At 55.6% G+C, this 24,781-nt stretch overlaps 1 protein-coding gene across 4 annotated transcripts; it reads left to right on the top strand.

Annotated features, from left to right (window-relative positions):
- Nucleotides 1–1,993: 1,993 nt before the first annotated feature.
- Hid1 (HID1 domain containing) lies at nt 1,994–23,706 on the top strand. Of its 4 annotated transcripts, none has more exons than XM_012514505.2 (19): nt 1,994–2,180; nt 8,675–8,824; nt 9,331–9,501; nt 10,036–10,149; nt 10,735–10,841; nt 11,013–11,129; nt 13,237–13,459; nt 13,624–13,680; nt 14,674–14,814; nt 15,145–15,235; nt 15,433–15,584; nt 15,679–15,757; nt 18,343–18,507; nt 20,274–20,501; nt 20,831–20,937; nt 21,473–21,553; nt 22,341–22,432; nt 22,524–22,682; nt 22,920–23,706. In XM_012514505.2, the coding sequence occupies exons 1-19, from the start codon at nt 2,115–2,117 to the stop codon at nt 22,981–22,983; spliced, it is 2,364 nt and encodes a 787-aa protein (XP_012369959.1). In that variant the 5' UTR covers nt 1,994–2,114; the 3' UTR covers nt 22,984–23,706. The 4 variants fall into 4 exon arrangements, with proteins under 4 accessions (XP_012369959.1, XP_004630140.1, XP_023569840.1 ...); XM_004630083.2 differs by having other exon boundaries at nt 10,033–10,149; XM_023714072.1 differs by having other exon boundaries at nt 2,016–2,180; nt 9,331–9,520; nt 10,097–10,149.
- The last annotated feature ends 1,075 nt before the right edge of the window (nt 23,707–24,781 follow it).

The following is a 24,781-nucleotide window of genomic DNA, read 5'->3' as shown; positions in this document are numbered from 1 at the left end:
ATTAATCACAAATTCCAGGGGCCAGGGAGATGGCTCAGTGGAATAAGCGCTTCCCTGGCAAGAGCAAGGGTCTAAATTCAATTCCCAGTTCCGCCAAGACAAGACAAAACAAAACAAAACAAAAACAAACTCTAGAAGCTGCCCCAGTGACTGCATGAGGCTTTCTTTGGGAGGACACCTAAACACAAACCATAGCATAAAGTAATTGTATTTAACTTTTGAAGAAAGTACCAGTAGTGTAGGAGAGAACTTCAGTTGGTCTTTATCCTCTTCAGCATTTGACATCATCAGTTTTTTGTTGTTCTCATGGTAATGTCATGGTGTTTTACTGAGGTTTCTATTTGGATTTCTCTAATGATTAAGATTCAGAAGAGTTGTTTTCATTTTTGTTTTGTTTGTGGAACAGGGCCTCGTGCATACTAGGCCACTGAACTATATACATTCCCAGCCCCAAGAGCCAGTTTTTAATGCCATTCTGGCTTTACAGGAGTTGAGTGATTTATAGAACAGACTAGATTTTTCTAAGTGCCAAGACCTTCATTATTTCATAGTGATAAGAAAGTGATGAAGGGCTGGTGAGATAGCTCAGTGGTCTAAAGCGCCTACTTAGACAAGCTTAGGCAAGCTCAGGGACCGTGGTTCCATCCCTGCCACCACCACGTGCAGCAACAACCTTGCCCCCAGGGCAGGCTGAGCCGGCAAAGGGGGGAAAAAAAGTGATGAAGCCTACTGAGGAGGAAAGAGGGAGCCATGCTGTGCTTGTGCCCTTCAGTCTGCTGGAGGGTGGAATGGTGACACCTTTGCCTCCTCCCACTCCACTTGCTTCACCCTGTCTTCATGCCATACCAGTGCTGCCTTGACAGTGCACTCCGCAGTTTTCTCCAGTAAGTTTCCTGTTTAAGGCGAGTGTCACCTCCTTTTGAAGCTTCCAGATTCTCCAGAAGCTGCCAGGCACAGCATACGAGATGACGGTGTGGCCAGGTGTGGCGGTACATGCCTGTGGTCCCAGCACTCAAGGGGCTGAGGCAAGAGGACTGCCATGAGGTAGAGGCCAGCCTGGGCTACACAGTGAGTTCAAGAACAGCCCGGACCACTAGGCTGGTAGACAGGTAGTGAGACCCTGTCTAAAAAAAAAGCTAAGTGGCCGGGGAGATGGCTCAGTGGAATAATCGCTTCCCTGGCAAGCGCAAGGGCCTGAGTTCAATCCCCAGTTCCGCCCTAAAATAAAATAAAATAAAATAGAAGCTGTTGTTGGGACCTCTTTTGAAGCTGGACTTGATTTGCTTTTCTAGACTGGCTTTTTCTTAGTTGTGTGGCTTTGGGCAAATATACAACTGCTTCCAGCCTATTTTTCCCAAAGTGTAAAATGAGTATAATACCAACCTCAGGGTAGATACTTGTTGTCAGAGATAACATCATCATCCTATTATTATTAATTTGTCTCTCTCATAGTTCAGCTGTACCATGGATACTTCCTGGTATAAGGGTAGGTTGTGTGACTTGTATTCCTTGTGTCCCTGTGACACCCTATCGGTACATTCCAGCCCCTCAACACACACGTTGAAACGGGTAGACCTCAAAGGATTCTCAGGGAAGCCAGGTATTCAGGCCCTGAGGGACCCCGGCTGTCATCAAGCCACAGAGGCCCTTTCCTGGAGCCGCGAGAGACTCAGTATCTTCTTTCCACAGAATCCAGAACTGAGTCCGCAGCTTGTGCTGGGCTGTCTGGACCGGGTCTGGCTGATGGAGAAAAGGAGGAACCGGAGGGTAAGGAAGACATCAAAAAGGAGGAAACTGGGTGACGAGGACTGGCTGAGAAGCGGGATGAAAGGCGAGATGCTGGGAGGGCTGCGGGTCCTGGATAGCGGGCGCAGAGGCCGCGGGTGGGAGCGGGATGCGGAGGCTGACCCTGCGCTGCCCGCCGCCCGCGCGGCAGGTGCTGGGGGCGGGCCCTCGTGGGCGGGGCCTTGTGGGCAGGGCCAAGGGAGGGCGGGGCGGGCAGCGGGCTGCAGGCGGGGTGCACGGCGGTGCTCCGGCGAGAGCAGCTGGGGCCGCGGAGCTGGAGCCGCGCCCGCAGTCGGAGCTGGGGCCGGGCCGGAGCGGGCTCCAGCGATATGGGGTCCGCAGACTCCAAGCTGAACTTCCGGAAGGCGGTGATCCAGCTGACCACCAAGACGCAGGTGCGCTCGGGCCCTCAGCCTCCCCATCCACCTGCCGGGCTGGGGGCTGGGGGCTGGGCGGGGGCGGAGGCTGCGCGAACTTGGCTCTCCGGCTGGTGGGTGACGCGGAGCGAGCGTGATCGCCCGCCTGCACCCCGGGGCTCCGTCCGCGGTCCCCACTTCCCACCCCTGCCCCCTCTCCTGGGAGTACCTCGCTTCCTGCAGCCGCCGCGCCACCTTCGGCTGACGTGGGCCTCCTCCCGCACCCGCTCCCGCTCCCGCGCCCCGCGCCGCCGGCCTCTCCCCGTGCCCACCTACCCTCCATCGGGCGCGCTCCCCGCCCTCCTCTCGGTGCCCACGGGTCCGGGATGCTCAGCCCCAGCTGACTCAATGCAAACAAAGCCAGGCCGTCACCCGCCTGGGTCAGGAAAACAGCTGGTGCACCGCCGCGGTGGCTTCGCTGGGCCTGGGTTGATGTCTTCGACCCGCGAAGGCCCCGATCTTTCTGGGAACATCAAAGAGTGGCGGGCAGCAGGGCAGCCGGGTAAGGGGATCCGTCCCCAGGCCTACGGAGTCCTGGTTCCCGGCTGGGGAATGTTCCAGGGGCCGGTCCTCTAGGCCTTGCGGTGGGAATGGCTATATTTTCCCATACCTTCTGTTCTCTGGTTCAGGACGACCCTGGTCTGCTCTCCAGGAAGCTGGTGGTCCCTTTCAACCAGTTCCCTGATTGCACACTGTCCCTAGTCCACAAGTGGCACAGAGGCTGCTGCCTTCTTGTCTCCTGCACATAAGATTTGTCCCCAGTAAGGCCACTTCCTTGCCCACCCTTGTTATCCTTGTCCCTTGAATGAGGCCACGCTGGCAGCATCGATGCCCAGTCTTGATTCCTCAGGCCCCTCATTGTTGAGGATTTCAGTGCCTATTACCATCTGAGACACCCCTTCCCTATGCTGAGACGCCCCTTCCTGAGCACTCAGGGGATCCTTGCTCTTGCCAGTTACAGTGGGATCAGGAAAGCCATCTCTCATGCCCCCAGGGGAGAACTCCCACGTTCTCACCCTCCCCTGGAAAGGTCAGGTAGCTGGCGAGTACTCAGGGTCTCTGGAGAGTCCAACCCCAGAGGACAGGTGCCTGATACAAACCAGGCCTGCTTCTTTCCATTTCTCATGACTTTAGGCTGGTTGTAGAGCTTTGGGGTGGGGCTGGCTTTTGATCTGCAGGTGACAGAGAAGGTGGCTTGTGTGCCCGCCTCTTGGTGTGGGGCCACTGGGAGACTCCCATGTTTACCTAACTGGGAAAGAAACAGCTTGTGGGGGGATGTGCTGTGGGCTCAGCAGCTGGGGTCTTTTGCCATGCTGGCAGGATGAGCCCAGCCAGAGCCCAGAGGGTCTGCAGTGGCTTAGAGTCCTACTTTTCCAGCTACAGTACTGGTGCATCTGTCTTTCCCCCTGTGCAGCCCTATAAGATGGGGCTGTTCTGTTTCTTATCTGAGGACAGTGAGTGGTTTAGGACAAGGACCTGGAGTGCCTGGAACTCTCCCTGGGCCTCCTAGAGAATACCAGGTTCTGTGGGTAGGATGGGATCTGGCTGCCAGGGGAGAGGAGACCACAGCGGCTGAAGCCTTGAACCCTGTGTAGTGATCTAGCTTGGGTAAGGACCAGATTCTACAATGTCATTCTGGAATTTACCACTCACTGTCCCCGAGGAGATTTAGGCCAGTTGTCCACAGGATGACCTCTGATTTCAGGCCCTAGAGGCTGCGTTTTGGGCAGCAGACAAGTGGACCCAACACCCGTTCCAGTGGCCCAGGCCTGAGCTGCTGCTGCTGCTCAGCCTTCCCTGCCTTCCTGCCTGGCATCCTGTTTTCTTCCTGCCCCATAGTGAAGCCCTAGGCCGGGCCTGACCCTGATCCTGAGGACTAGCAGCTGTGGTTGTGTTTCTTGACTTTTTCCCCAGGATAGGTTAGCCCTGGAGGTGGAATATTCCAAGACTCGAAACTCCCTCTTCCAAATCGCGTTCGGGGGTTTTAGGCCAGCTGAGATTTGGTGGGTGCATGTGCACATGTGGGCACATGTATGTGCATGGGGATGCTGTGTCACACAGTCCTCCAGGGCCGGTTATCCTTAGCAGGCTTGACTACTGCTGGCCTTGTCTTACTCCTGTAAGAGACTGTCAGAAGCCCCAGCTGGTCCCCCAGGCCTGAGCGCAGGAGAGAGAAAGGGCCTGGAAAATCTTGGTTAAGAATATGTGGTTTCCCAGCAGGCCGGCTCTGTCCTGTGTCCTAAGCAGCAGCAGCAGCAGCCTGAGTGAAAATATTCTTCAAAGAAACTAGCTTGGATTTTAGAGCTTCTTTGGGTTGGATGGAAGTCACTGAGGGTCGCTAAGGTAGGAACTAGGCTATGTCCTTGTCCTCAGAAGCCTAAAGGGTCCCAGTATCCCTGGCTAATGCCTATATAGTAAAAAAAAAAAAAAAAAAAAAAAAAAAAAAAGTCAGTAGCTGGGCGTGGTAAATTATAGCCCTGGGGAGACTGAGGCAGGAGGTGAGTCGTGAGTTCAAGGGTAGGCTGAGCCATAGAGCAAAACCCTATCTCAAAAAACCTAACAACCCCAAAACAAAGTTGTTACCAAATGTAAATGCCTAAGCTGCAGTGAGACCAAGAAGAGGGGCCCATCTGAGGAAAAGGGGAGGCAGCTTGCTCCGGAACACATCTCTTTGGTGGCTCAGTCAGTCGGTACTGGGATAGAACCTCGGGCCTTACACATGCTAGGCAAGTGCTCTCTATTGCTGAGCTACCTCCCCAGCCCTTTTTATTTTGAGACAAAGTCTGGCTAAGTTACCTGGGCTGTATTTGAACTACTTGTGGTCTTCCTGCTTCAGCCTCGCAGAGTGCTGGGGTTAAGGGCATGCATCGCCACCCCTGGCTTCTGTCGTTATTTTAAATTCACCATCCAGGTAGTAAACTGGAGGCTTCAGAGGTTATGCCCACTTGGTGCGTGGCGAGGCTTCTGCCCCTTCAAGGAGGTGGTGGCTACGTGGGAGGGGGGCCAGTGCAGAGGTGCCAGTTTCCCAGATGGGTGCAGCTCTGAGATTTCTGGGGTGCCATTCCTCATTGTGGTCCCATAGACCCCAGATGGAGGTGTGATGCTCCTGTACCCCCTGCAGGTCAGAGGGCTGCTGGGAGCCACTGGCCAGCAAACCCCAGCCTCAGGGCCGCTCCTTTGGCCTTGATCCCTCTACCCCAGGCTAACTTGCTCTACCAGTTCTGGGGCCCACTCTTGTGCCAGGCCTGTCCTGAGGGCTGCGGCCACAGGTTGCCCTCCAGAGGTGGATGTGGGTTACGGTATACAGCCCTCTGGAGCTTGTCCTTACCCAGGGTCATGACTGGAGGGGTCTTCTGGCTTCCGCTAAACAAACATTGGCGGAGTACCTGCTGCCTTTGTCACCTGCGAGATCAGGGGGAAAGGCGGGGGGGGGGTAAGGGGGCATGGAGGTGACAAGGCAACAGCTGCTAGACCTGAGGTGGGGTCTGTAATAAGCAGGTGGGCTCTGGGAGAATTCTTGGAAGAAGGGTTTTCAGAGAACAGAATTATTGTTTGTGCATGCATATGAAGCGCAGACCTATGCTGATGGTGGAGCCATTACGCATTTGTGAGCCCCAGAATTTCAGAAGAGGGAAAGGCTCTGTTGATCAGAATAGCCAGGGAAGTGTCTTGCTGGTGAGTTTTAGAAGGAACCAAATGAGAAGGGCTGAGGAAGAGCCCTGCCCTCGAGGGTGAGCATGCGGAAGGAAAAACTGCAATGGGCGCTCAACCTGAAAACACAAAGCCACTCAGAACTGGGTGTAGTGGTGCATGCCTGTAATCCTAGCATGCAGGAGGCTGAGGCAGGGGGATTGCCACGAGTTTGAGGCCAGCCTCCTGCCCTCCAAAGCAAAAGCCTGTCTCAAAGAAAACCCCAAGCCCAAAATAAACAGACCCACCCAGGGAGGTTGTTGCTTCAACATCCTAAGATTAATAGAGAATGTCACACAAGATTGTGATCATCTTATAAGTAGTTTTAGAGTTTTTCTTTTCTTTTCTTTTTCTTTTTCATGGTACTGAGGATTGAACCCAGGATCTCTGCACTGAGCTATCTCCTCCACTCTTTACTCTTCATTTTGAGGCAGGGTTTCCCTCAGTCATTAAGTTGCCCATGCTGGGTTTGAACTTTCACTCCTCCTGCCTCAGCCCCCTGAGTGTTGGGATTATAGATTGTGTACCACTATGCCCATCTAGTAGTTTTATATCTTATTCTTTTTCATTATAATATTATACCATGAGCATTTTCTGTTTGTTATTATTCATTGAAAATATGAAAAAAATGTGATTTTGATGGCTGTATAATGTTCCATTGTATAGATGTGATTTAGCTTTTGCTTTTTTTGGGCGGAACCAGGGATTAAACTCAGGTCCTTGCACTTACCAGGCAAGCACTTCTTGTACTGAGCTATCTCCTCAGTTCCATGATTTAACTTTGTAAGCAGTCCCCAGTTATTAGTTAGTGAATTTCAGCTTTGCACGGTTATCAATAATAACTTATTACAGTAAATATCCTCCTATACCATGTCTCTAATTATTTCCATAAGTGAAATTTCTAGAAGTAAAATTCACCATTCAAATTCATTGCCTAAAAAAAATCATTGCCTTAAAAAAATTCATTGCCTTGGTTGCCTGTAAGACTGTCTGTGTGATTCAAAGAGTACATGTGGGCTGGGGAGATAGCTCAGCGGCATAAGCACCTGCCTGGCAAGTTCAAGGTCCTGAGTTCAATCTCTGATACCAAACAGCAACAATAACAAAGAGCATATGTGTTTTTAAAGCATTTTAGTTCATTGAGACTGGTAGGACTTTTTGTTTGGTTTGGTTTAGTTTTTTGAGACAGAGTCTCGATACATAATTTGGGCTAGATTTGAAGACACTATGTGGCCCATAACTCTTGGCTGTCCTCCTGCCTCAGTTTCCCCACTGCTGGGATTACAGCAGTGTGCCCAGCTAGGGCTGGTAGGATTTTGAATGCTTTGTTGGGGTTGGCAAGCATACTGGGAAAAGGGCACAGCCTGGAGGAGGGCAAAGAGGAGAGACAGTAGGGTCATGTCCTAGGGGTAGTAAATACAGGTGTGCATATGTGTGTGTGCATGTGCGCACAGTGTGATAAAAATACAGTGAATATTTTGGGCTGTTTTTTTTGTTTTTTGTTTTTTGTTTTTGTTTTTGTTTTTTTGAGGCAGGAGCTCACTATGAAGTTCAGGCAGTCCTTGAATGCACTATGTAGTCCAAGTGGGCCTCGAACACACTGCAATCTTCTTTATTACAGTAAAAGATACCTTCCCATTAGCTGCCCTCAAAACACTCCCTCTCGCTTCAGTCATGATCGTCCCACTGTCCTCGCCACTTTTGGAAGAAGTTCTGGGCATTTTCTTTTGTGGGTGTCTTTTGTTGCGCTGTCATGGCTGCCTTGATGTCCTGATATCTGTTGTGACTTTGGGGAAGGGCCAGCAGTCACACGGCGTCAGATCTGGTGAATAAGGTGGGTGAGGACACACCGCAACATCTGTGGCAGTTGTCGTGGTATACGTTTTGGGTTGATTCCAGACACTGAGGCAGATGCGGAAGATACTCATGAGAGAGGACTTCTACAGCTGCTTTGGACAGTGGCAGGCATGGTGGGATAGCTGTGTTTGCATGAGAGGGGGAGTATTTTGAGGGGCATTGGTGGCAATGTACGTTTTATTATAGTGCATTTTTAGTTGAATGTTCATATGCTTGATCACATTGATGTGCATGTATGCATGCGTGTGTGTATGTGTGAGCTACGTTTAAGGAAGATCTTAGCTGTTGTAGACTTGATCCAACAGGCCGGTGGGGGGGGCAGTGGTGGCTTTAGCCCTGGGCTTTGGCACGTGTCTGAGGGCAGCGTGGAGACAGGATTGAAGGAGGTAGATTCGGGGGTCGGGGCTCAGGTGGGAGGGAGCTGAGCTGTAGTGTGGGCCAGGGGTGGAGGGCGGGCTTGTGATCTTGGGTCTACCAGATCTGGAATCTGGCAGGTGCTGAGAGAAGGCAGAGGTGCTGGCTGGAGACAGAGCACATGGCCACAGCTGCCTTCCTCTGGGGAGAGAACACATCTTGGGCTGGGTCCCTGTACATTTGGCTTAACGGTGTCACCCGGTCATGTCCCCAGGAGGGCACGCCAGTCTTGCCAGGGGAGGGTGAGGACTCAGCCAGGGATGTGCAGGCCCTCAGGGACTGGGTTAGGTTTTGGCTCCTGGACTCCGCACCTGGCTGACCTCTGACCATGCCCACCGAGTGTCCCAAGCAGGACCGTGCTGGCCATGGGTTGTGGCAGCCGAAGGATGTCCCTCGTCTCTGTGCAGGGGGATGGTGGCTTTGCTCTCAGGGTTTCTCCCGGTCACATATTGGGTACACTGTGTCTCTATTGGCATGAGGTTATATAACTGTGGATGCTGGGTCCCCCACAGCCCGTGGAAGCCACCGATGATGCCTTTTGGGACCAGTTCTGGGCAGACACTGCCACATCTGTGCAGGATGTCTTCGCGTTGGTGCCGGCAGCAGAGATCCGGGCTGTGCGAGAGGAGTCACCTTCCAACCTGGCCACCCTGTGCTACAAGGTGAGGGCGGCCTGACCCTTGCTGCCACTACCACTCTCTCTAGGACAGCTGATGAGGTCCAGCCTTCAGTGGGAGAGGGCAGGCACCCAGGATACCCCAGCCCCAGGCCTCCACGGTCCTGAGTTCACCCAGTGCCGTGTCCCATGGCTGTCCCCTTTGGTGGCCACCACTTCTGAGGTGCTGGCAGGCCTTCCTGAGCACTCTCCACAGGGCGCACCCTCCACTCACCCTAGGAGGCAGTGTTGTGAGTAAGGCTATCTTACTGAAGAGGAGACCAAGACTGGGAACATTGCCACTTCCAGGATCTTGGGCACCGAGGGGCCTGGGCTGTGCTCGCCTCATGCCCCATGCTGCTCTTGCCCACATCTGGTTCCCTGGGCTGGCAGACTGTGGGCGGGGATGGCCTCACCTCTGCCCCTCTGCAGCCTGAGTGTTTCCCACACCCCCAAACCCCAAGTGTCCCCTGGCCCAGGTGTCCAGCAATCCTCTGCTGCCTGTCTCTGCAGGCTGTGGAGAAGCTGGTACAGGGAGCCGAAAGCGGCTGCCACTCGGAGAAGGAGAAGCAGGTCGTCCTGAGTTGCAGCCGGCTGCTCACGCGAGTGCTGCCCTACATCTTCGAGGACCCTGACTGGAGGGGCTTCTTCTGGTCCACAGTGCCCGGGGCCGGGCGTGGAGGGGTCTGTGGGCGTGGCCAGGGTGGGTGGGAGATGATGGGGTGAGCACTGTTTTGGGGCCACGCTGCTCCACATGTTCTCGGGCATTTGGGAAGCCCAGGGGTGGGGAGTGGCAGGTGCTGCTGAGGGGGCAAGGAGGCAGCCTGCAGGAAGTAGGTGAGGAGGATGCGTGGAGGGAGAACAGGGATGGCTGTTCAGAGCTGGGAGGCCAGCTGTCTTCCCTCCCTTCCCTGGTGGACTTCCAGGCAAGGCCGAGGAGTGAGGCCTCATAACTCCCAATAGGGCCAAAGTTCCAGAGGCTGGGGTCACCCCCTGACACCCCCAGTCAGTGGGGGAGGTTTCCGTGCTGTTCCTGGCCCTTTCCCTGCTCTGCCTCCTTCTGCTTTGATTGGTTTGGGGCCCGCAGACATACTTTTCCTCTGCCTTCATCCCTGTGCCCCAGTGCTGCCTGGACCCCGTCCCTGTCCTCTGCACCCTCAAGCTCTGGACCACCCCCACTTGGTCAGCTACCGCTGAGGCATGCTCCTTCCTCAGCAGGGTGAGGAGGAGGACGAGAATGCCCGGCCCCTGGCCGAGTCCCTGCTCCTGGCCATTGCAGACCTGCTCTTCTGCCCAGACTTCACAGTCCAGAGCCACCGGAGGAGCACTGTGGTGAGAGCCCACCCTACCCTCTAGGGCACTTGCCTAGGTTGGGCTGGGCCAATTGCAGTTCTGTGGAGCAGAATGTGGTCCGTGGGGCCCTGGGCTGCTCCCGGAAAACTGGGCTGCCTGGCACGCATGTCCCGGGCTGGGGGTGGTGGCGATACAGCTGGAGAGGAGCCAGTGGGTGGCTGCCCTGCCCCCTGCACTGCGGGCTGTGCACAAGCACCCATTGTCTTCGCTGCCCAAGCTGGGGTGGCATGAAGGCCTGGCCTGTGTCCTTCCTGGGATCTCATCGAGTGGATTTTGGGTCTTCTGTGCCCCAAACACCACTGGGGGAACCCCATCATCTCTACCTTTCCCTCCCTCTCTCCTTTCTCCCTGTCTTGGACTGGAGTGAACCAGTAAGAGAATCAAAATCAGCAAAATGAGCTTTCAAGAGATCTGGGAACATTCCTTTCATCCCTTGTACACATGGACTCAGCATTCCGAGGGTCCATCTGAGTGACAATGGAGGGTGGTGGGTGGCTCGGGGTGGCTGGGTTCTGGCCCACACTGCCACCCCTCCATCTGCTCTCTCCCTGTCCCTGTCCCCAGGACTCAGCCGAGGACATCCACTCCTTGGATAGCTGCGAATACATTTGGGAGGCTGGTGTGGGCTTCGCTCATTCCCCCCAGCCTAACTACATTCACGACATGAACCGGTGAGCTTAGCTCAGGCGCAGGGCCCCTGCTCTAGCTCCTGCCTGGCTCGGAGGTGGGCCCTCCCCTCCTGGGATGCAGCCATAACCCCACAGAGATGCACGGGACCATTCCCATGGACATGGGTGGGGGTTGCTGGTCCTAAGTGTCCTCCTTCACCAACCCCTCCCCAGGGTGGAGCTGCTGAAACTGCTGCTGACGTGCTTCTCTGAGGCCATGTACCTGCCTCCGGCTCCAGAAAGTGGCAGCTCCAACCCGTGGGTTCAGTTCTTTTGTTCCACGGAGAACAGGTGAGGGGCCTGCGCTTTTCCCTTCTCTTCTGGCTCCGGGCTCCCCTGAGCTGGATCAGTGCCAGCTCTGAGGCTTCTTGGAGGGGTGCTGCCCCTTGGTGGTGAGGAAGTGTAACTTAGCCACACCTTATACAAGCACCGCCCAAGACCTCCTTGGCACTGTGACCCAGACAGGAGCTGGGGTCCCTGGGTGTCCACCATGTTTGGGTCCTTCTGGAGCCATGCTGTTCAGTACAAGTATAATATGACTCATATATGTATTTTGGAATTAATGTAAAAAACAGGTAAATTTTTAATAAGATTTCATTTAATGTAAGGTATAGGAAGCATGACCAAAATATATGATGAAGGGTTAAATTTAAAAATGTGTAACAAGGGCTGGTAAGGTAGCTCAGTGGACTAAGTGGCTGCTTTGGCAAGCACAGGAACCAAGGTTCAATCCCTGGTCCTGCAAGCCACATCGGCCCCACCCCCAGAGCACACAGCCAGGCGAACAAGTCCGGGCGTGGCAGCGCCCACCTGTCATCCCAGCTCTGGGGAGGCTGAAAACAGGAGGATCATTACAAGTCTGAGCTGTGTAGTGAGACCCTGTACCAGATGCATAAAATGAAAAATAACTGTGTGACAGTAAGACACATTGCCATTCATACCCCTCAAAATATCAGCCCTTGCTGTGAGCACACGTAGCCCCTTGTTCTTACTGCCTTCCGAAGCTCTGCTGAAAGTCTTCTCCTGTGTCAACGGGCTGTGATGGGAAGGCGTGCTATAGATGCCCCTGGCGAATGCCGCCCAGTAGAAAGGCAGACATGTAAGCCCGCGACAGCGCGTCCTCACCCACCTCCTTCACTGCCTCTTGCGCCGTGTGCTCTCTAGCTCTTCCCCAAGTCAAACTGACTAGGAAAAGAAAACACTTCGAATCGATTCAGAACATCGAGCCAGTCCTCACGACTCAACTAAAGACACTCAGAAAAAGGGCTTCCGGAACGGTTTCAGAAAGTGGCAGGAATGATGGGTTAAGTGTGTCTGAGGGGTGCTAGTGGCGATATATCTTTTACAGCAATAGTTTTTTTTAAAAAAATAAACATTCATGTTTCAGCCATATCTCATTAGAAAAACACTTAATGTATAATCATTCCACGAAATTACTGAGCTGTTTTCAACATTCCCTTTCTCAAGCTACTTTTTAAAAATTCAGGGTGTGGTTTATACCCCTTGTCAAACTGGGTTCAGACTAGCCTGGAAGCTCTCCATAGCTGCGTGTGGCCTGGGGCTGCTAGGGGACAGTGGTGGGGAGCTGCGGGACAAACACCTCAAGGGAGGAGGCGTGGCCTGTGCCGGGACACTGCGGGCTGGGGGCGGGGCGCTGGGGCGTGCATCTGGTACAGGGTGGACCGTGCGGAGCGGTGCCCTGGCTGGCAGCACAGGAGCCAGTGCCCTGAGGCTGGCTATAGTCTCTCCTGTGGCCTGCTGCTGACCCCTCCATAGCATGGTGTGCCTCCTCCTTTGGGTTTTGCTGGCCTCCTGCACAAACCTTTTGCTTCCCCCAGAAGAGAAGGGAGCCCGGGTGCCCCCTACCACTAACCCCAGCCAAGGGCTGGCCAGAGTTTTCCTCCTTGCAGTCTTATCAGGCACAGTGCCATCCTTTGTCACTCGCTTAACCTCTCTGGATCTCAGTTTCCTCACCTGTAAGCTGAGGAGCTTGAACCTTGACCCCTGACAAATCTGATTCAAGTCCTTGTGGGGCCTGGCCACTGGGGGATGGAGCCCAGGCTCTGTTCTCCCTGGGCCCCCACCCCTTCCCTGGAGCCCTGCTAGAGGGTGTCTGTGCCTGAGAACCTCAGGGCTATGAACATGACTTCCTACCAAGAGCCCCTTGTCATGTGCCATTGAGCCTTTGGTAATGGATTCCTCTGCCCTTGGTCCAGCCTGGCCCAGGCCAGAGCAGGACTGTGGTGAGGACAAGAAGGGTCTTTTTCACTTCTTGGATGCCAGCCCAGAGCCTGGCCCTGGTGTTGCTGGCTCAAGGAGGTGGCTCAGCTGCCCCTCCCCCACGGCAGGAGGGCTGGGCCAGAGTGGCGTCACGCAAGGCCACCCTCCTGCCCCGCAGACACGCACTGCCCCTCTTCACCTCCCTCCTCAACACCGTGTGTGCCTATGACCCCGTGGGCTACGGGATCCCCTACAACCACCTGCTCTTCTCTGACTACCGGGAGCCGCTGGTGGAGGAGGCTGCCCAGGTCCTCATCGTCACCCTGGACCACGACAGTGCCATCAGCACCAGCCCCACCGTGGATGGTACCACTACAGGAACAGCCATGGATGATGCTGATGTAAGAGCAGGAGTCCAGTGTCCTGCCGGGGTGTGAGAGGCGGCATCCTGTTAGGGGGACACTTCAGGGCATGGCAAGGGGACACTGTTGAGGGGACACCCAAGCTGGGGAGGGACCAGGGTATAGGGAGGCAGCTGCTCACCATGCGCTTCTACCCTTGGCAGCCTCCAGGTCCCGAGAACCTGTTTGTGAACTACCTGTCGCGCATCCATCGGGAGGAGGTGGGTCGAGTGCAGCTTTTGGCCCCTGGAGGCTGCCCCCACACTTGTCATGACTTTGCAGGGGCAGGCTAGAGTGTATCTTTCTTGGTCCTGGCACAGAGGAACCCAGGCCTCTGTGGACTTGGGTCCCTGCAGGGTAAACAGTGATGACAGACTTTGAGGTTTTTGTGTGTATGGGGGGTGGGTACTGGGGATTGAACTTGGGACCTTGCACTTGCCAGGCAGGCGCTTGTGCCGCTTAGCTATCTCCCCAGCCCTTTGTGTTGTTTTTTTTTTTCCCCCCGGTACCGGGGATTGAACTCAGGATCCTGCACTTGCCAGGCAAGCGCTTATTCTACTGAGCTATGTCCCTGGCCCCCCTTTGAGGGTTTTTGAGATATGGGAAGAACCAGTGGTTTCAGTTGGATGAAGTAACCAGGAAGGCTTCTGGAAGAAGGTGGCTCTGCTGTCAGATTTGGGGGGTGGAGGAAGGATGCTGCACAGTGACCTCAGAGGCCAGGCAGGCCTGAATGGCAGCATCTTGTGCCCATTGGGAAGTGCTGGAGAGCCCGAATCCTGCAGTGGGAGGATGAGACTGCAGGGCTGACGGTGGGACGCAGCCGGCTCCCATGGTGCTCAGTAAATGGCATTGCTGAGTGCAGTGTTTCCTGGGGCGACGGGGTGCTGGGAAGGAGGGTTTGAGGGCACCTGCCTCTGTGCATCCAGGCAGGCAGGTCCTGGCTCAGGGCCTGTAGGGTTTCCGGGACCAGCAGCCTTGCGCAGGGAGTGGGCAGCCCAGGGGCAGGGGCATCTGTGTTCTGCTGGAGGGCTGGGGGCTTAACTTCCAGAGGGGCTCACCTGGGGAATCCCCGATGATGTCAGAGTGTGTCTGTCAAGCTAAGAGCTGGGACTGGGTTCTGGGGGAGTGCAGAGGAGTCTGTGGGGAGGCCTGGGCTGGGCAGCAGGGGTGAGTGGAGCAGATGAATGGACCCCCTGCTCTGCCCTTCCTTTCAGGACTTCCAGTTTGTCCTCAAGGGCATCGCCCGGCTACTGTCCAACCCCCTGCTGCAGACCTACCTGCCCAACTCCACCAAGAAGATCCAGTTCCACCAGGAGCTGCTGGTTCTCTTCTGGAAGCTCTGTGATTTCAATAAGGTGGGTGGCTTCCAGGCCCAGCGCCAGGCAGTGCTGGCTGGGAGAGGTGGTGCAGGCTGTGGTCCTTGGGTTCTGGGAGGCTGAGGCAGGAGTAGCAGAAATTTGAGCCCAGCCTGGGCAACTCAGTTGTTTCAAAAATAAAATAATAAAGTGGTTCTATTGCCAGAACCACACACACAAAGAATCGGGGGAGGGGAAGAAAGGGGAGCAGAACGCTGGCCCCTGCAGGGTCTATGTGGTTCAAGGATGGGTCTCCCTAGTCTGGGGAGAGGGTGGAGCAGACCACCCTTCCTGCTGACCCCACTTGCCTGCCCCCTCCCCCGTTCCCAGAAATTCCTTTTCTTTGTGCTGAAGAGCAGTGACGTGTTGGACATCCTGGTCCCCATCCTGTACTTCCTCAATGACGCCCGGGCAGACCAGTGTAAGACCAGGGTGGGCGTCCGACAAGCGTCCGACCAGGGGGAGGGTGGTGGTTCTTGCTAGACAGGGTATCCGCAGGTCCGGCTCGCCTCCCGGGAGCTCAGGCCTGGGAGTTTGACCTCCCACAAAGAGCTCCCCAAGATGAGTCCCTGTGCTGTCACCCCTTCCTGTGTGACCCCTCTGTGTCCCGTGCTGCAGCTCGGGTGGGCCTGATGCACATCGGTGTCTTCATCCTGCTGCTTCTGAGCGGAGAGCGGAACTTCGGGGTGCGGTTGAACAAGCCCTACTCGGTGCGGGTGCCCATGGACATCCCCGTCTTCACCGGCACCCACGCTGACCTGCTCATTGTGGTGAGGGGGCCTACAGGACGCGTGGGGGTCGCCGACTCTCGCCCGGGTCTGGGGGTGATGACCATCCACGGCTGCCCGCTCCCTCTCCGCACAGGTGTTTCACAAGATCATCACCAGCGGCCACCAGCGGCTGCAGCCTCTCTTTGACTGCCTGCTCACCATCGTGGTCAACGGTAGGGACCGGCGCCCACCTTCCCCGCTCTCACCACTAGGTGGCGCCAGGCCACAGGCCGACCGGCGGGCTGCACCCCCGGGGTCACGTGGCTTCCCTCGCATAAGAACTGAGCGGTGCTAACTTTTCAGAAAAGTATTAAAAAAGAAAAAAAAAGGGGGGGGGGGCCAGGTGACAATATTCTGTAGTACATTAACCCACTGGATTTAAATACTCTCACCGCAACATACAGCCAATCCCAAAAAAAAAAAAAAATGTATCGGTACATTTTAGGCGTATGTAACAATGACATTCCTCACAAAGAACTTGGACCTGTGCATGATAGACCTTGTTTCTTTCTCTCCCATCCCCCTGCCCTCCCTTCAGCCCATCTTCCCCTTCTTATTCACATAAACCTTTGTTTTCATTTTTTCCCATCTATTCTTTTTGTTTTCTTTCCTTTTCCTGTTCCTTGTCCCCCTTTTCATCTGAATAGTTTCATCCTTTTTTTTTGTCTTCTGGTATTGGGGATTGAACTCAAGACCTTGTGCTTGCCAGGAAGGCACTTATGCCACCGAGCTATCTCCCCAGCCCTTTCCTGATGTCTGTTATACATTTTGGTCCTTATTTACACTTTTGGTTTCTCACAGCAGAGAAATGATATGTCCTTTTCAACACCTTAAACATGCGTGTCCGGTTTATTTTGGCTTCAAGGTGCATTCATTTACCTAGAAATGTCTCAGGCTTATCCTTCTTTAGGGCAGAGTAGTACTCCATTGGCCAATTCAAAAAAGCGATGAGGGTTGGTGTGGTGGCACATGTCTGTAATCCCAGCAGTCTGGGAGGCTAAAGCAGGAGGATTGTAGGTTCAAGCCCAGCCTGTGCAATTCAGTGACTTGGTGAGAACTTCTCTCAAAAACAGTGTGTGTGTGGGGGGGGGGTTGGGATATAACTTAGTTTGAAGGCCCTGAGTTTAATCCTCAGCACTACAAAAACAAAACCTGTGTTCTTTGTATTCTGTTTTGTGCCCAGCCCTCCAAATCTTGCTCGTGCTCCTGGCGTGCAACGCTCAGCGTGGCTGCATTCTGAACACGTGACAGCCACGTGGCTGGTGACACTGGATCAGACAGTGTGGGTTTAGGGATTGTGGTCTAGATTGGGTGGCAAAGCCTCTGAGCCCTATCTTTGCCCCAGCCACAGATGGGGGGCCCTGGGCTGAGGCCGAATAACCCCAGTGTGGATGTAGTAGGCAGGCGGTGGTGGTGGCTGTGTCGTCTGACCTGTCCAAGGTCTGATGCAGCCTCCAGGCCTGGGGGTGGGGGTGGGGGTGGGGTGCAAGTGCCACAGACCCCTCCAGCTGGCCTGCAGGCTGTGGAGGCCGGGGGGGGGGGTGCCCTCCCTGCTTGTCACACACTGACTCCACCCCACAAATCTATTTCTGTCTTTTGCTTTTTTTCTTTTCTTCTTGAAGTGTGTGTTGGGGTGAGATTTGGAACTAACCCCAGGGCTTTCACACTGAATTATATCCACAGCCTTTTAAAAATTTTTTTCTTTGAGGGCCAGGGATATAGCTCAGCGGCACCACACTTGCCTTCTCAGTGTGAGATCCTGAGTTCAATTCTTGGTACAAAAAAAATTATATATTTGAAACGGAATCTCATTGAGTCACTAAACTGCCCAGGCTGGACTTGAACTTGGGATCCTCCTGCCTCAGCCTCCCAGCGTGCTGGGATTACAGGCCTACACCACTCCTCCCAGTGACCACCCCACAAATCTTAACAGAGCCACTGAGGAGAGCCAGCTCTGAGAACGGGCCAGCTTGTCCACCCTCTGAGGGTCTTGGGCATGAGGGACAAAGACGGGAGTCAAGGAGGGGCACAGATGGAGCTGTGTGTGGCATTTCGTCTTTGGAGGGCTGTGCCCAAAATGCCTAACAGGAGAGCAGATGGTGAACCTTTTAGAGTTTCCAATGATAGCACACATCTGACTGCAGCGCACGTGCCATAGGTTCACTGCCGCTGCCCTGGCACGACTTGTGGGCCTGAGTCTGTCTTCCTGCCCACATCTTATTCCTAGGGAGCCTGGGCCAGGTTTCAACCTCTCCCCAAGCCTTGGTTTCCTCGTCTGTAAAATGGGGGCAATCTTGTCCAGGCTCTCTTCCCTCGTAGGGGAGAAGGACTGGGAGAAAAGGATGTGTATGGCTCTGTAAGGAGCACTGCTGCCAGTTGTTCGTGGTGGTGCCCGCTTGCCACCCAGCACTCTGGGCCTGGGGCAGGAGGATTGCAAGTCGGAGCCCAGCCCGGGCAACTTAGTGACTTTCCAAGACCCTGTGTCAAAATAAAAAATAAAAAGGGCTCGGGGTGCAGCTCAGTGCAGAGGCCCTGGGTTCAACCTTCAGTGTCAGAAACAAACGCGCAAACCGTGTTGTCTGCACAATCAGGGGTGAGGGAGGGGTGCACCGCTGGGGCTCTGCAGGAGGCCCAGATGGAGTGAACTTGGCTGCTAGGGCCTTCCTGGCTTGCGGGGGCTTCACAGGCAGGGCCAGGCAGGGCTGGAGGAGCGTGTTGTTCTGCCCAGGCCCGGCTGTGAGCTGCCGCTGCCTTGCAGTGTCACCCTACCTCAAGAGCCTGTCCATGGTGACCGCCAACAAACTGCTGCACCTCCTGGAGGCCTTCTCCACCACCTGGTTCCTCTTCTCCGCCGCCCAGAACCACCACTTGGTCTTCTTCCTGCTGGAGGTCTTCAACAACATCATTCAGTACCAGTTTGATGGTGAGACATCAGCCAGGGCCTAGCCTCAGGCCAGGGACCAAGAAGCGGGTGGGGAGAGGCAGCCTGGGAACTGGCCTCCTGGAAGTGCTGGGTGGTGGTGGGGCACTTCCCCCAATGGATGTGCATGTATTGAGCTCCAGCTGTATACCTGAGGGGAGGGGATACTGTGAGGAATAGAGGTACACACTCTGTGGGGGCAGGGGTGGGGGTGCTCATGGCTGGGATGGGGGAGCTTAAAACAGACAGTGGCCTGCTGGAGAGCACCTCTGCAGTCCAGTAGCAGGCAAGGTCAGCGGGGTAGGAGCTGACCCTCTCCGTGTCAGACACCCGGCTCCCTCTCATTACCTCTGTGACTGTCCGCATATTGCTTCACTTCTCTGGGCCTCTGTTCCCTTACCTGTGACATGGTCACACCAGTAGGGACCTCAGAGGGTGCTGGGAGGGGGATGAAGAGAAATAGGCCATGAACTGGCACAGTGACTGGCAGCTCAAATATAGGGAACTGGTTTTATTCCAAAATAAGCTGGGTGCAGCGATGCGCCCTTGTAATCCTGGCGCGGAGAGAGGCTGAGGCAGGAGGATCATAACTTGGAGTCCTGCTTGGCGACTTAGTGATGCCCTGTCTCAAAAATAAAAAATGCGAAGGACTGTAGCGCGGTGGTGGGCCCTGGGTTTGATCTCTGATACTGCCCCGCCAAATTGTAATGATCGAAGAGGACTAGTGGGAGTACTGAGAGCCGAAAAGCACTGTGGGGACAGGCTGATAGGTACGTGGGTGTTCAGGGGCCCTGGGGAGACTTGGGGAAAAAGCGGATCTGTGTAGTGCAAGGCAGGACCAGAGAGGTGCAGAGCGCACTGAAGGACCAGGACAACGTTTGTGTCTTTGCCTGGGAACGTGGAGGTGGGTGATGCAGGCCAGGCATGTGCCGTGGTGGCCTCCTGGGCCCCTACCAGGCTCAGGGAGAAGGGTGAAGTGTTTAAGAGCTGGCCCTAGAGACAGTGACAGGCTTCCCCCACCCCATTGTACCAGGGGTTACTCTTTTTTTTTTCCTTGTAGTGTTTGGGATTGAACCCAGGCCTTCACACTGAGCTATAGTTTTAGTCTTACTTTTTTTTTGTGGCTGGTTTTTCAAGACAGGTTTTTGCTATATAACTCAGGCTGGCCCTGAACTCACTGTGTGGCCCAGGTTGGCCTTGAACTAACGGCAATCCTCCTGCCTCAGCCTCCTAAGTATTGGGTTTACAGGTGTTTGTTACCATGCCTGGTCACCCTTTTTAATTAATTAATTAATTAATTTAGAAAATTTGAGCCAGGGTTTCAGCCATTAAATTGTCCAGGCTGAACTTGAACCTCTGATCCTCCTGCCTCAGTCTCCAGGCAGTGTTGCCATGCCCAGCTCCTTGAGTGCTGAGTTGGGAGGTCTGTTTGCTTGTTTTGCTTTTGTTTTTGAGAGAAAGCCTTGCTACATAGTTCAGGCTGGGCTTGAACTCACGGTGTAGCCCAGGCAGGCCTCAGACTCCTGGTAATAATTCTCTTGCCTCAAGTGCTGCCATTCCCAGGGCAGGGTTGTGGGTTCTTGAGGAAAGGGGCCGTTGGGCCCGAAGCTGTTGGCACGCACCTCTGTGCCTTCCCTTCCCGGCTCCCTCTCCTGCACTCTCTCAATCATCTCTTCCCCTGGGGGTGACACCTTCATGTCCTGCAGGAGGCCAGCCCGGAGTTGGGGGAGGTGAGGGACCCCTGAGTGGAAGTGTGCTCCCTCCCACAGGCAACTCCAACCTGGTGTATGCCATCATCCGTAAGCGCAGCGTTTTCCACCAGCTGGCCAATCTGCCCACTGACCCACCGGCCATCCATAAGGCCCTGCAGCGGCGCCGGCGGACCCCAGAGCCCCTGTCCCGCACCGGCTCCCAGGAGGGCAGCTCCATGGAGGGCTCCCGCCCTGCCGCTCCTGCGGAGCCAGGCACCCTCAAGACCAGCCTGGTGGCCACCCCAGGTTTGGCACTGGCAGGCAGGCGGGCGGGAGGGGAATGTGGCTTCTGGCACACAGCTGGGGCACCAGTGTGGGGTCTGAGGTGGCACCTTTTTTTTGCAAGCAAATGGCCTGTATTGGGGACTTGCCAGAGCAACAGGGGTGGTGGTACTGGGGACCCAGGAATGGGAGCTTGCTGGGGACACAGCCTTGGGGCTCTGAGACAGGTGGGTACAGGACTGGGGTGTGGGAGGTGGGATGCAGTGCTTCCATAGTGGATGGGGGACAGGCCAGGCCAGCAGGACTAGGCCATGGTCCCCTTACTACCCATGGCCCTCCTGTGCCTCACCCAGGCATTGACAAGCTGACGGAGAAGTCCCAGGTGTCTGAAGATGGCACTTTGCGGTCCCTGGAGCCTGAGCCCCAGCAGAACTTGGCAGAAGACAGCCTGGCGGAGGGGGTGGGTAATGGGACATGGGGTGCAAGAGGCAGGGTCTTGCCTTCCTCCCTGGCCTCTGCAACAGGGGCTGGCACAAAGGGTGCTGGGCTGGGCCTGTCCCTGTGTTGGAAGCGAGTCTCTCCCATGGGGGGCAGTGGCGAGACCTCACTGCCCTCTGGGGCTGGGCTAGGATACTCTGAGGTCACTTCTAGCAGAAGGACAGGCCAGAGCCCAGGACATCAGGGTTGGCACTGCTATGGGGTGGGTGGTTCACTCCCTTGTTTATGGGGTGCAGTAAAGCCTGTGGCCTTCAGCCTCCTCATCCATCAGCCTTATCTGAGGCTGGCCTTTACCCGGCTTGCCCTGTCCAGCCCTGGCCCTAAACCTGTCACTGGGCTGTGTCGGGCTGGGCCTGGGGCCCAGGGCAAAGGGTGCTGGGCTGGGCCTGTCTCTGTGTTGGAAGCGAGTCTCTCCCATGGGGGGCAGTGGTGAGACCTCACTGCCCTCTGCCCCTGCCCCTACTCCCTCCTCCTTCCTCTTCCTTTCTGGGTACCAGGAGCCTGGCCAGGTGTGGAGGGAACAACGACGACTATCCAGTGCATCAGTCAGTGGCCAGTGGATCCCAACAACAGACTGGGTGAGGACCCCACCCTGGAGGAGCGAGGGGTGAGGACACCGAGGTGGGCCTGGGTCCAGCTGCCCAGCCCTAGGAACTGCTCAGCCGGTACACATGGGGCTGGTGGTATATCCTAGCAGAGGCATCTGGAACGAGAGCCCAGCTCCAGGCCAGCCCTTCCATCTGGGCGACATTCCTTCCCATGTGTGGCCTGTCTCAGATCAGCTTTTCTTTTCTTTCTTTCTTTTCTTTTCTTTTTTTTTTTTTTTATTTTTTTTTTTTTGTGTGTGTGTGTGTGTGTGTGTGTGTGGCCAGCTCAGCCCACCAGGGGGCGGGGCTGGCTGGCATGTGGTGCTGGGGGATTGAACGGTGGTCCCTGTGCTTTGCTAAGCTTGTTCTTAGTAGGTGCTTTAGACCACTGAGCCATCTCACCAGTCCCTCAGATCAGCTTTTCTGTCTGCACGATCTACCTAGTCCCCTGGAAGCACCGAATTCCAGCTGCCCACAGCACTGGCTTCCCTAATAAATCACTCTTTCTGGTTTCCATCCCTGAATTGCCACCCTCTGCCTGTTTCCCAGTTGCACTGGGACAGGGATATAACATCCTACTGATCATGCCCTTGTGGATAGTCATAGGGACAGTCTTCTCAAGGTGCGTGGGCCTGTGACTGGCGCAAGGCACCTGGGGCCCTCCCCAACAGCACCAGCAGATGTTCCGGTTCTGCTGGGTGCAGGCCAAGCTATGCAGAGCCCCTGGCCCTGCGTCAAGGCGAGAACTGCCCCATAACCTGGGGGGCTCCCTCCCCAGATCCTCTCCTGGAAGTCCAAGCTGCCCCTGCAGACTATCATGCGGCTGCTGCAGGTGCTGGTGCCCCAGGTGGAGAAGATCTGTATTGACAAGTAAGCCTGGGCTGGGCACTGCTTCGGGGCGCAGGCTAGCTGGGCTCGGGTGGGAGGTGACAGGGACTCTGGGGACCTCCATTTCCCACAGGGGCCTGACAGATGAGTCGGAGATCCTGAGATTCCTGCAGCATGGCACCCTGGTGGGGCTGCTGCCTGTGCCGCACCCCATTCTCATCCGCAAGTACCAGGCCAACTCAGGCACTGCCATGTGGTTCCGCACCTACATGTGGGGTGTCATCTATTTGAGGTAGGCTTCATGGGGGTGGATGGTGACTGTCCGGGTGGGGCTGGGCTCAGCGGGGACCTCGGCTGTGCCTCTCCTGCATCCCTAATGGATTGAATGTCAAAGGAGTCAATCAAGGTGGTCCTGCCCGATGGAGCTTGGGCACCCACTGCCAAGGTTGGGACATCGAGATGGGAGGGGTTGATTGGGGCTTTGCTACCACCCAGCTCCTCCCCTGGACCTTTTCTGCTCCCTCTGCAGGAATGTGGACCCACCCATCTGGTATGACACTGATGTCAAGCTCTTTGAGATCCAGCGGGTGTGAGCAGGAAGCCAGCAGGGGCTGGGGATGGCTGGGCTCTGCTTTCCAATGCCCCCTGACTCTGTTCTGAGCTTTCCATGAGTATCATCGGGGGCTGGGGCAGTGTGACTGGGTCCTGGGTGGCAGGTCACAGAGACCCCTTGTGGCTGGAGATAATGGAGACCTTGCATCCTAAACCCTCCAGACTGGCCTCCCAGGAGCCTTGTCTTCAGGGATGCAGGCCCTGCCAGAGCCCCCAGCCCCCTCTGGCTCCCTTTTCAGGACGCATTTCTGTGATGATCCCCACCCGTCCCACCTGCTCCTCTGTTGCCCACCCTAAGAAGCCACCAGGTCATTGGGTCGGAAAGAGTTTGCCCCCAGCAGGAACCAGAGGATGGCCCTTGAGGCATCGGGGCAGGGTTGGGGGCCTCTTGGCCTGAAGCTGCCTCTTCTAGCTCCATGAGTAGGAGTGTGGCCTGGCTGCTGGGGGAGGCTGGGTACTGGCGGATAGCAGACCGGAGGGGTCTCATGTCTTCTAGTTGTTAGAGGGGGCATCCAGGGCCAATGGATAGAGCCTGGATGATGACAGGCCCCGGGGGGCAGCTGCTCCTGCTCATGCACTGCCTGGCTGAGGGGATGAAGGTCGCCCCCGCTCCATCTGCCCAGCCCTGGCCCCTGGGTCTCCTCACCCCACCTGTGTCAGTACAATCTTTGCTCTGTACAATCGGTCACTTTACACAATAAACTTCCCTCTTCATGTGCTGCCTCTGTGCTTGGGATGTGGGTCGAGATATCAAGCCATGGCTCTCATCTGCAGGGTAGCTGGGGACTCTGTACCCTAGAGTTAGTTCCCCGAGCATATTTATGCATAACTGGTGACAGAAATGTGTCATTTTCTTGAGGGCAAAGGCAATATAGGGTCCTGTCACCAGAGACAAGCCCATGTGGGAGAGGTCCAGGGCCTGGCCGTCAGCCCCGTGAATGTCCCCAGTGGCCACTGAAGCAGTGGTGGGGGCCCTGGGCATCATGGGAGCAGGAGACAGGTCTGTGCTCCCCGGGCCTCACCTTGGCACGGCTGCTGTTTGCACTGGGCTCAAGGAGATGGATGGGCTGTCAGTGGCTGCCTTGTCACCTTCCTGCTCCACCCCAGGGCTCAGAAGATCACCAGGCCTGAGCTTTCCCACCATGCTGAGCCAGTCACGCAAAGTCCCTCCAGGCTCTGCCCCAGAGAAAGGGTGGCATTGGGGGGTGGAGGTGAGGCCTACAGGAGCCCAGCCCATCTCTTCCCACTGTGTCTCATGGATCAAAGGATTGGTTTAGACCCTTCCTGACCCAGGAACGAGACTGTCCCACACCACAGCCCTGCCCGGAACAACCATTCTTCCCACCATGCCTGGAGTGTCAGATCTATTGCTGGGAACAAATGCCATGAAGCCTGAATGCAATCGATCAAACAAACAGTGTTTATGGTAGCAAGAAAGAGCTGTTGAGCCCCGCCTGGCAGCTAATTAATGAGCTCATTAGAAGGCTGGGTGTGTGGGGAGAGAGGGGCAGGGCTGCCTGCAGAGCTTTGAGCTGGACCTCTGATCTCCCTGGATGTTCTGGGCCAAGCTTGGCCTACATGGCCCTCATAGGAGGAGGCAGGCCTTGAGGCCTGGCTGGGGAAGGGTGTCCCCTCCCGTACCCCTGGATTCCATTGTCTAGATCTGACTCTCCCTGAGAGTAGTGGTGGGGGTCCTCAGCAGCTTCCTGAGGTATAGCCTGTGCTGTATGCATTGTGGTGGTGAGGCAGGAGGCAGGCATGTGCCAGCCCTGGGAGTGG

The sequence above is a fragment of the Octodon degus genome, unplaced genomic scaffold, assembly GCF_000260255.1.
Source record: "Octodon degus isolate 3935 unplaced genomic scaffold, OctDeg1.0 scaffold00033, whole genome shotgun sequence".
Classification (NCBI taxonomy): domain Eukaryota; kingdom Metazoa; phylum Chordata; class Mammalia; order Rodentia; family Octodontidae; genus Octodon; species Octodon degus.
This window is presented reverse-complemented; position numbering and strand designations above follow the sequence as displayed.